Source organism: Cricetulus griseus, chromosome 10 (assembly GCF_003668045.3).
Source record: "Cricetulus griseus strain 17A/GY chromosome 10, alternate assembly CriGri-PICRH-1.0, whole genome shotgun sequence".
Taxonomy (NCBI): Eukaryota; Metazoa; Chordata; class Mammalia; order Rodentia; family Cricetidae; genus Cricetulus; species Cricetulus griseus.
This window is the reverse complement of record NC_048603.1, coordinates 15,949,251-15,960,512: the sequence shown is the minus strand read 5'-3', so window position 1 is coordinate 15,960,512 and position 11,262 is coordinate 15,949,251. Positions and strand designations below refer to the sequence as shown.

Genomic DNA, 11,262 nt, shown 5'->3' with positions numbered 1-11,262 from the left:
AGAGAACTATTTAACACTGGGGGAGGACGGTACATGCTGAAGAACAAAATCTAGGACTGTTTGCTTTGGCCCTTTGAAGCCGATGATGGCCATAGGAACGTGTTAAGACGTGGAAATGAAGCCGGGCTAGCTAACGAAGTAAAAGTACAAAATGCAAAATGCCCTTTGGACTTCTCTGGAGACTCCGAAGAGCCAAGACCAAGTAGTTGAGCTTCCAACCGAGTATAGAAAAGTGTCGAGGGGAATAGGCGTTGTCTTTGCGTGTAACATCTGAATTGAGTCACCTTGGGCTCCCTGTCTGGGTTAACCGGGAAACCTCAGGCAAACCTGTGCCTTTAAGACTCAGTTGCTATCCAAACACAAGTAAACAGAGTGGACCATTAGCGGGCGCCGGGCGTGGAGGCGGAGCCTGGGTGCAGCGGCCCCACTCCTCTGCGGGACGCCCGCCGGGAGGGGAGGCGGGGCCGCTACTAAAGCCTTGGACTCCCGGCCAGGGGCAGCCTGGGGCGGGACGCGGGCTGGGACGGAGCTCAGCGCGCTCGCTGCGGCTGCCGGAGGGTGATGGCCCTGCAGGGCTGCGGGCTCCGACTTTTCCCGCAGGCAGCGGCGAGGAAGTGGCCCAGGCACCGCGGTCTGGGCGAGCGCTGAGCACCCATCCATCCAGAGCAGGCTCGCTCGTTACACATCCGGCTCGCACGGACTGAGAAAGACTACGAACCGCTCTCGCTTCGCTTCCCTAGATTATGTCCTCGGCTCCCGGGACTGCGCGCCGAAAAAGAAGTTCGCCCAGCTTGGACTTCATGACCCTCCCGAGCTGTGCGCTCTGCTGCCCGGACCTAGTCTGAACCGCGCTACCCAGGCAGAGCTCGGCGCTGGCGGTGAGTGTCTCCGGGGCCCGGCTGTAGCTGTCCTGAGGAAGGAAGGGATGTGGGGGTTCAAAGGGCACCCAGGTTCTGTCTGGAGTGCCACAAGTTCAGAGAAGGAAAAGCACTCCCGTGGACGGACCCCAGTCCCGGGCCTCGTGTTCTGGCTTCCTCCGGTCCACCCCGCACGCGACTCCCAACTAACACCACTCAGTCGAACTTTTGTGTGCTGTCCGCCCCCCTTAGTTTGGTTTTGGTAGATTTACGACTTCGGCAAGATTTAGAAAAAGGCCGATCGTCGTATTTTGTGGCCAAACCCCATCATTCCGCGATGTTGCTTCCCTGCTCTAGAAAGCCGGGACCTCCGCGTCCTACAACAGCCCCGGCTCGCAAAAGCCCCGGCTGGCTCGCAGCACAGAAGGGCCGGGGCTCACGGTGCTGACGGTCAAGCCAGCGACTCCGAAGGCACATTTCACAGGGGAATAGTCCAGGCATGGGTGATTTTTATTTTTCATTTTTCCTCCCAAGCGTGTGCTCGCCTCTTGCTGTTCCTTTCACTCCCGCCTTTGCCAAAAGGGCAGCAGGCAAGCTCCCGGGGGCCGAGGCGCTTGGGTTGTTGAGAAAGATCCGGGAAAAGAGTCACGGTTGTAAGGAGAAGCGGCGCTGGCTGGGTCTCCCCACCTGTGAGCGGAGAAAAAAAAAAAAAAAAAAAAAAAAAAAAAGCACTGACTGTTCCCGAAGTGAAACTGGGTGCAGACAGCTAACTGCGGCAGACTCCACAAAGTGCGGTCTTGAACAGAACAAGAAAAACGACACAGGGGCAGCGAGGGAGGGGAGACGAACACAGAACCCAGATTAGGCGGAAGGCATCCTAATTTAATTAGCTCCCTGGGAGGGCAGAGGCGCGGGGAAGGGGCAGAAACTTTCCTGGCTGCTCCCCCCCACACCTGATCAAGCCCCCACCCCATCATGATTTTAGATCCTACTAGATTTCTACTAGAGACCTCTGGTTTATATAAAATTCTCTTGTATTTGATCTGAAATCCAGCGAACATACCCATCCATTCCGTCATTTCACTCAGAAATCAATACACGGGGTTTAGGTTATTACTGTTCTTAGATAATTCAGTGTAACACCACTGTTAGCAAAAACTGAAGATTCTTTGTCAAATTACCAGGGATCCCGTGTTCTCCAGTGTTTTTGGAAGTTTCGCCAAGCTGAAATTAATATGTACGATTCTCCCTTGCTGACAGCCAGTGAAACTAAATTTTACAAAATAACGTATAACATGCCTGGGAATTCCACTGAGAACCGATGAAAGAAATGCGGCCTCGTCTCCATTGAACCGTTCATGACTTTTCATGGTTTAACTTTCTCTCCTCGCAAAATTAAAAAGTAAACCAGTGGTCTGAAACAGGCTGGTGGAGAAACGAGAGCACAGGACCGGCAGTTAGCGCTTGAAATGGAGTGTGCACTCAGCCCCAACAAAACGAAAGTACATGAGACCTCTGCGTTCACTTAAGCGATGGTTTGACATACATTGCTGGCGACTGAACAGGAACACGGGGAGCTAAATCCCTTTAGTTATTTATGGCAGCGGTGTTTGGTATGTGTTTAGGGGAGTTCTGTTTGTAAAAGGGTTTCAGAGGGCACACTGGCTTGCTCTTCCTTTGCAAATTAAAGCAAACTTAACTATCAAGTGGCAGTTTGGGGGCGGACAGATAAGAGTCTGTTTCTGCAGTATAAATTATTGGGAGGAGGAGAGTGGCACTCAGGTCTCTGAAGACAGAATTAAGATTGTGACCTTTATGGCAAAGTTCACTTGGAGCATTTAGAGTTAGAAAGACAGAAAGAAAGAAAGAAAGAAAGAAAGAAAGAAAGAAAGAAAGAAAGAAAGAGAGAAAGAGAGAAAGAGAGAGAGGAAGGAAGAAAATCATAAACGTTGATAGTCGTTCTGCCAACCAACATCCTGGCCCTTTCCAGCCTATGCTTAGGGTCATGCATTCATTGCCTGTTGTATTTATTTCTAAGAAATCTAGTCTGGGAATACACCCAAATAATAATTTCGGCTTCCTCTCTATGCAGGAGAGAGAGGCTGCTTTTCAACACTAGGGGGAAAATGTTTTGACTCCCTGGAAAATCCTCATTACCCACGCAGAAGGAAATAGAGATGGAATTTATTATTTTTAATTAAAGAGAAAATGATCAGCGTTGTTAGGAGAATCTTACACACACACACACACACACACACACACACACACACACACACACACACACACTCCATAGGAGAGGGTCTGAGGAGGCTTGCGGCAGAACAAAAGTGAATAGTGATTTGTGTGGTGGGAAAGTTTATTACTAATGGGAGTTTACAGTTTCGGTTGAATGGCCTGACCGAGCCCCTCTGACTGTTACACACCTCTCATTAACTCACAGCCTGAACTCCCAGCCCACATACCACCAGCAGAAGCAGTTCATTAATAAATCTCTTGTCTCCAGACTGTTCCAAAGGTTGGGGCCCACGGAAGCAGCTAGGTCCAGTCCTGCCAGAGCGCTAAGCGCAGCCCCCTAAGCCTGCTGGCAGATACGGCCCCAAGCATCACTGCGTAAGCGTGTTGGGGAAGAAAAGTGCAGATAGAGAGCTGGACAGGCCCTCCCACCTTCCTGCCTGGTCCCCCAACCTCAGGTGTTTGGGGTTTTAGCGGTGTGTTTGGACGCTTTGCTTCCTTGGGCCTGGCGAAGTTCTTCCTCTAAACCCTGCACCTGGGAGGCCACCCTCGGTGGTGCTGGCAGAACCTACTTATAAAAGGGGTTTGGCTGGCTGTGGGAAACTGTGGGCCCACTGTGGACGCAGGTGAGGCGCTCCAGGGAACCTGGGTTGCGCAGTGTGGACGCAGAGAGCAGGCCACACACACCCCAGGCCTGGCAGTAAGCGAGGACCCCCTTGGCCTCCTTCCCTTGGCCTCCTCCAGAGCGCTCGCACTCCCACCCCCGCCCCGGGCCTCCCGAGGGTGCCAGATCAGGAAGCAGCCCCCTTCTTCTGAGAGCCTGGCGCTCGGTCTAGGAAAAGGGGTTCCGGCCTCAGAAACGTTCCTCACCCCAAGCAGGCTGGAGTCTCAACCATCTGGAAGGGATCTTGGTAGGGGATGGGAGGAGAGGCAGACCCCGAGGGGGAGAAGGGGTGAGTTCAGGCCGAACCCAGCCCCCGAGGTGTCACTTTTCTCTCCTGCGGGGCGGCCACTGCTGATAAATGGGACTAAGGCAGAGGAAGGAAAAGGAAAAACCAGCGAGGTCAGAGCGGGGCGAAGGGGAGCCCTGCTAGGGCCGGGGAGAACAAAGCGCTCCGGGGAGGAGCGGGAGAGGCGACCAGAGCGGGGCACAGCGTGGGAAGAAAGCCACGCACGTGGATCGAACCAGGCCTTCGGGGTCGGATCGGAGCCACGACCTGCGGCGTCCCAGGGAGCTGGCAAGCTTCTCCGAGCGAGCGAGCGAGCCACAGCAGCTGGCTCTCCAGCCTTTGGGCCTTGACCTCTCGGCCCTCCTGATTTCCGCTCCTAAGAGGATGAGGGTGGCAGGGGTCCAGGCTGGTGCAGCGCCTGAGCCCCCCTTTCTCTCTCCGGGCGGAGTCCCCTCTCCCGGAATCCGATCTCCCTACCACCCACTCGCCAGAGGGCCACTTGCTGCCCAGGCTCTGAAGTCCCGAGGTTTGGGAGACCAAGGAGAAGGGGCCTCTAGGAGATCTGTAATCCGCGCGGTAGCCCAAGGACTCAATGGATAATAACCGTGGTGTCTCCCTCTCTCCCCTGGACATTTTTAGGGCGTCCTCTGCGTGCTGCTGCTGCTGGTTTTTTGTTTTTTGTTTTTTGTTTCTTTTTTCTATCACGTCCGCCGGCCGGCCTCTGAGACCTGGAAGGAAGGGGCGGCTCCCTGCGCCCCACCGGAGCCATCAGGAAGATGGGGAGCAAGGCCCTGCCAGCGCCCATCCCACTGCACCCATCGTTGCAGCTCACCAACTACTCCTTCCTGCAGGCAGTGAACACCTTCCCCGCCGCGGTGGACCACCTTCAGGGCCTGTACGGGCTCAGCGCTGTGCAGACAATGCACATGAACCACTGGACGCTGGGGTACCCCAACATGCACGAGATCACCCGCTCCACCATCACGGAGATGGCTGCGGCGCAGGGCCTCATGGACGCTCGCTTCCCCTTCCCGGCCCTGCCCTTCGCCACTCACCTGTTCCACCCCAAGCAGGGGGCCATCGCCCACGTCCTTCCTGCCCTACACAAGGACCGGCCCCGGTTTGACTTCGCCAACTTGGCGGTGGCCGCCACGCAAGAAGACCCCCCTAAAATGGGAGACCTGACCAAGCTGAGCCCTGGCCTGGGCAGCCCCATCTCGGGCCTCAGTAAATTGACTCCGGACAGAAAGCCCTCCCGAGGGAGACTGCCCTCCAAAACGAAAAAGGAGTTTATCTGCAAGTTTTGCGGCAGACACTTTACCAAATCCTACAATTTGCTCATCCACGAGAGGACCCACACGGACGAGAGGCCGTACACGTGTGACATTTGCCACAAGGCGTTTCGGAGACAAGATCACCTACGGGATCACAGGTGAGGCTGGGAACCACGCACGGGAGGGTGAGTTTGCCCGTGAGATGTCCTGATAGACATTCCAAGAGTCACCAAAATCCCCTCCCCACAGCCGGTTTTAGGGGACCACCGCGCTCACCTTCCCCACAGGGGGAAATATATATATATATATATATATATATATATATATATATATATATATATATTAGCTTGGCCTTGGCCTAGGACTCAGTAATTCTATTTCCTCCGTACTGAGTGAGGGGTGAAAAGGCCGCGGGGGTGATGGGGGGGCTGGAGTCCTTCCAGCTGGCTGGGTGGGTGAAGAGTGCGGGTTTTGGCTTCTCTGGAGCCAATTTTGGCGAATCTATTGAGTCATCCCCCCTCCCCCCACCCCTCTTCGAGTACCCTAGAGGGTTTCTTATTCTTTAAGGGGGTCTTGAGGTCAGTATCTTAAGCCACGGTTCCCACCATCCTCACACCCTGGATTATTAGTAAAGGAAATAATTCCCATGGCAGGGGTGCTGAGGTTTCGCGGAAAGGTGTCTTGTGTCTTCTGAGGTGGAACTTAGGTATCCGTCCTGGAGGCTGTGAAGTGATTCTCAAAACCAGCCCCGACCCCACCCCACCCAGCCTTGCCTTCGGTCTTGATTTGGCCAGTTTAAATCCCAGGGAAAAGCCCGGAGGCCTAGAACGGTTCTGGCTCTCCCGGGGCAGCATTTGGAGCTCCAGAAATGGGCCAGAGAGGGCGGTCAAGTGTAGATAAGGCCGGGCCGCCCGTGAATGTTTCTAAGAAGTCTGTTAGTCGAGGTTAACTATCAACAGAACGACACAGAAAACCTAAAAGCAACATCAATACTAGACACCGCGCGTGTTTTGCCCTCTCCCAATTTCGTTGGCGTAATGGTGGAAAAGCAAATCCTGAGCCACAGGGGCGATCATTTCAATGGCACCTTGTATTGATTTTCAGGTATATCCATTCCAAAGAAAAGCCCTTCAAATGTCAGGAGTGTGGGAAAGGATTTTGTCAGTCTAGAACTCTAGCAGTTCACAAAACTTTACATATGCAGGTAAGTTCATCTTCCTTTGGAAGCGAATGCTTCATATATATTATATATATATATATATATATATATATATATATTTATCATAATGGCTTTAACAAAAAGTGTCCGAGGTAGGGTCTGTTTCTTAAAGCTCCCTTTAGATTAGTTTTCCAGGGAGGGGGCGGGGAGGCAACACTTTTTAAAAAAACATAAAATTAATATACGCAGCAAAGAATTTTCCTCAACGGACAGGCCAGCCGATTTATAATAAATCGTAATTATATATATATATATATATATATATATATATATATTATTCAATCCCATCTGCTCTGCGTTTAAAAACTTCCGTGTTTGGGAGGAAATAAAGGGAATTTTGACAATGGAGCCGTGGTGAAATCTCATACGCTCTCTTTCCCAGGGGCCTGGTAATTTGTAGCATTCAGGAATAGTTTAATTTTCCAGCAAGCAGGAGCTTCATTCCCCGGGAGAATGCGGTTCCTTAGGAGAGGATTAGAGGCTCCCCCCACCCCCTTTCCTGCCCTTGACGTGGCGATGAAATACGTGGCCCACCGTGGTAGTCTTATCAGTGCCATTGGGGGGCCTCCGCGGGCGCCTGCTCGTGAGCTTCAGGGTTGTGGAACCTTGGGAGCCCAAATCTGTCCCTGCAGGTCCCCTCTTTTGTGGTCGCGCGCGCTTGTTATGTTAAGGCTCGGTGCAGATGGAAGCTGTTGAGGAAGGTGTCGGTGGTGGTGTGAAGGATTAATCCTTTGCCTTGCTTCCTCCACCTCTGAACAGGAATCTCCACACAAATGCCCCACATGTGGAAGAACCTTTAATCAGAGAAGTAACCTGAAAACTCACCTTCTAACCCATACAGACATCAAGCCCTACAGCTGCGAGCGGTGCGGCAAAGTGTTCAGGCGAAACTGCGATCTGCGGCGGCACAGCCTGACTCACACCCCGCGGCAGAACTTCTAGCGAAGCCCAGCATCCGTCCTGTGCCCCGTGCGGGCCGCGGCTCCCTCCCCCAGACACCTCCCCACGGGGCCCACCCCCACCCCCACCCTCCTTGACCCTAGGTCTTCCCCAGGCTGCAGCCGCACCTGCAGCTCCAGCGAGCTAACTGTGCTTCCGGGAAACTGAGAATTCCTTAGGAAGCCACACGCTCCCCTCCCACCCCCTACCCCCACCCACACCCCCCATCAACCAGCATGTTCTAGATCCTTGTAGATATTCACGGCTCATTTTAGAGCCCTGTACATAACGTGGGTCTTCGTCCTGTTGTTTGTTTTTGTATCTGTTGGATGCACCCTGACTCGGAAAAATGGAAGCCAAATTTATCTTTAAAGACTGTATTTTCAAAATAAAACTTCTCTTCGTTTCAACGCTTCTTGAGACGTGTCTGCATGCTAGTCAACTTCGGTTTTCACCCCCACGGTGGGTTCCAGAGGAGTGGACAACCCCTGAAGATTCAATGGGAAGGGTGTTCTTTATTCTTGGGTTTTAAAAACAGGACTTCCAGTTCTTTTAATAAAATTTGAGCATCCCACCCCCCTTTTTTTGGTACTGTGACATTTTGGAATGGAATCGTGCCTGTTCTCTGGCTTTCAAATATACAAAAGTGAATAGCCTTGGGGGTCTTACCCCTCTTGTTTATTCCAGTCCCCGTGTTTTGTAAGTTTATCCCTTCAGGTAACTATACTATAGTAACCATTGTTGATAACACACTGTTTGCTGTTAAACCCTTGAAAGGCTCTGATGGCAAGAAACATACAAGGAAAGGAGCTCTGTGTTCTGGAAATCCTTGACCTGTTGTCAGTTTATGGTGGGCAACTTCTCCTACTATTAGACTTTGAACACCATGATTTCTCACTATAAACACAGACTTTATCCTGCCTTCAGGGGATGAGTGTAAAATCCTCCCTCAGCCAAACAGGAAGATAGGGAGGATGGGGGAAGAGGAGGAAGGAGAAGCCACTTAGCTGTGTTTGCACACAATATTTCTTTCCAAGGGTGGAGATCAGTTCTGTCAGAAGGTTAGGGTTTCTCCACAAAGCAAAGTGAGTGAGGTCACTGGCCAAGTTCTGCCCTTGGGAAAATGTCAAGTGTAGGCTACTCCTTGGAGTTGATATGCGATAGCCTTCTAAAGCCTGTCAGTGTTTCCCAAGCAGTTCTGGAGCATAGGACATTAGGACAATGGCAGTCCTGAAGTTGGTGGGGGTTTGGGTGGAGCCAAAGGAAAGGAAAGTAACTCCACGTAGAGATCCTGTGGCTCAGTAGCCCAGTCAGAGCTCATAAATAGTTTAATACTGAAAAACAGGCTGAATTGGGCAAACTACATTATTTGTTCAAGGATGGCTTGATTAACCTTCAGGGGATATCAAGCAACAAGTCCTTTGTTTGTTTGATACCTTCTCTGGAATGATAGGTGGGGATTTGAAGATAAGATTTGAAATTTCTCACCAGTGCCTATTTGATACAATTTCCCAAGGGGTTTCAAAGCATTTTAGAGTCATCTGTCACCCTGCTTTCAAGGGAGTTGGGTGAAAGTCACCTCTTGGTCTCCTTAACAAGTGTCATCTCCCCTGTCTCTGTATCTAACACAGCACAAATACATGCCCAGAAAGAAGAAGAAAGCTCAGAGCCTTCACTAGGAAGGGTCAGCAATGAAGCAGGTGTGTGTGTGTGTGTGTGTGTGTGTGTGTGTGTGTGTGTGTGTGTGTGTGTGTTTAGAGGAATTAATGACTGTTTGTTTCTCCTGTTTGTACAGAATTAACTCTGTGACCTCCCCTAACCCTTTGCTCTCAAGATTCTGCTTGCCTTGACATGGAAGATTTAAATACTTCAGGGCAGGATTAACATTGACTGTCCCCAAAGACAACCTCCCCCCAGCCCCCCCCACACACACCAATCTTTCAGGCTTTTTCCATGTAGCCAGACTCACAACCCCACCCACCCCTACATACAGTGTCACAGTTCTGCAGCACAGAGGCTGGATAAATTACAGAAGGAAGACCGTGTTGCCCATTACCAAGCTGCAAGCATATCCTGGAGGTCCCTACCGTAGATTGGCACAGCCACCATACTTCCAATTACTCTTGTAGGTAAAATAAGACTCGTCATTGAAAGAGGAACACAGAGAACACCATCCACACAACATTTCAAAAGTCAAGGTCAATTCACATACTATTTATTTCCTTATTCCTCGATTTAACAAATATTTGTTGTATGTTTCTCAGTTGCCAAATCTTATGACAGTTGCCCCTACTTTTTTGGTTTCATTTTGGCTATTGTCTTATTTAGAGACAATGACTTCCATTGCAGCTCAAGCTGGCCAAGAACTTACTTTGTAGCCCAGACTGGCTTTGATCCTTCTACCTCAGTCTCTGAGTGCTGGGATAACAGGCATGAGCCACCACACCCAACCTGGTTTTCGTTATCTGTTTCTGTCTTGATGCATCTAGTAACATGTTTTAGGAATCTTGACTTCTCGGTCGATTTAAAAATTTGTGTGATAGCATTTAATTTAATAGCTCTTAAATCCAGTGGCCATCTAGGCTCAGATAGGACTACACTGCCAGATGATTCTACACAGTCTTCACGGATTCCAGGTGAAATTCTGAACAGTTGATTCCTCTCCAAACTCTGAGGGTTTTTCTCCTCTATGCTTAAGTATGCAGGAAATGAATCTTGTGTGACACACTCTTCTAAGACATTATAAGGACAAGGCAGATCTTGTGTCTTGAGAAATAGAGCTGCTGGGTTGTTTTTTGTTTTGTTTTGTTTTCTTAGTTCAGACTAGAGTCTTTATTTGTCTTTCAGATTAGCCTGTGTTTCCTTGCACCCTCTATCATAGTCAACTTATGAATCAATTGCCTTGGCAAAAGATTTGGAGGAGGAAAGATCACCACAGTGAAAAAAAAAAAAAAAAAAAGAACAGCAGTCACAAATGACCATTGAGTTGCTACGATAATATCATCTGAACACTAATTACATTGTAACCAATTGCCTGTGTGGAACTGTGAGGGAGTGCTAGGTGCTTTTTATGGGCACTTAGCCTGAAATACGCTTTATTACTGTAGTGATTAGCATTGTTATTTTGCTAGATATCATCGCAGAAGAGGAAAACTACATGAAATATAACTTTGAGGCAACTACATATTTTAAAAGTCAGCAAATCCAGACTCTAAAATTATAAATAGGCCCAAATACCCCTGCTGATGAAATCAAAATTAATGCTGGGAATTTCTTCAGTTCTTTTGTCAGACGTCGGTGAGGACATTGGAGCTTCTTCACTTGAATATTTGGTTAGACACCTCTGTCTCAACTCCGGATGAGCAGCCTTCTCCTGGGAGGTGCTTGGGAAACAGAAGACTGTCAACAGAGGTGACTGCACATCTAGACTTAACACTGTGTAGAAACAACCAGAAAAATCTTAATATGAGATGAGCGTGGAGTGAGTTGCTTTTATTGTTGCCATATAATTTCAGTATTGTTGTAATCAGGAAAGAGAACAAGCTGATGAAAAAAACGTTGCAAGCACTTGTGTGTTTCGGGGGGGGGGGTTACTTGTGTTCACACTTAGCAGTGTGTTACGCTGAAACTGTATTTCTCAATTTTCCCCTTCTAACTTGTCACTTGACATTGATAGCTACTGCTTCTGATGACAGGAATGAGCAATAAAGGGGGTGGAGATGCAGAGTGATTCAGCTCTGATGACCTGAGATAAGTTCAAGTTCATTCTTGTTTCTTTTCTTCTTTTTATT

The 11,262-nt window shown here is 49.8% G+C and overlaps 1 protein-coding gene across 2 annotated transcripts; it reads left to right on the top strand.

The window, feature by feature from the left end:
* The first annotated feature begins 472 nt into the window (after positions 1-472).
* Positions 473-7,881, top strand: LOC113837429 (protein odd-skipped-related 2). Of its 2 annotated transcripts, none has more exons than XM_027431512.2 (4): positions 473-878; positions 4,679-5,471; positions 6,418-6,517; positions 7,292-7,881. In XM_027431512.2, exons 2-4 carry the CDS (start codon positions 4,816-4,818, stop codon positions 7,472-7,474), a joined length of 939 nt encoding a protein of 312 aa, XP_027287313.1. In that variant the 5' UTR covers positions 473-878; positions 4,679-4,815; the 3' UTR covers positions 7,475-7,881. The 2 variants fall into 2 exon arrangements, with proteins under 2 accessions (XP_027287313.1, XP_027287314.1); XM_027431513.2 differs by having other exon boundaries at positions 474-878; positions 7,374-7,881.
* Positions 7,882-11,262: the final 3,381 nt, after the last annotated feature.

Coding starts and splice junctions, on each gene's coding strand:
- LOC113837429 (XM_027431512.2), top strand. CDS start 4,816: ATGGGGAGCAAGGCCCTGCCAGCGCCCATCCCACTGCACCCATCGTTG. Junction 5,472..6,417: donor GATCACCTACGGGATCACAG/GTGAGGCTGGGA, acceptor ATTGATTTTCAG/GTATATCCATTCCAAAGAAA. Junction 6,518..7,291: donor ACAAAACTTTACATATGCAG/GTAAGTTCATCT, acceptor ACCTCTGAACAG/GAATCTCCACACAAATGCCC.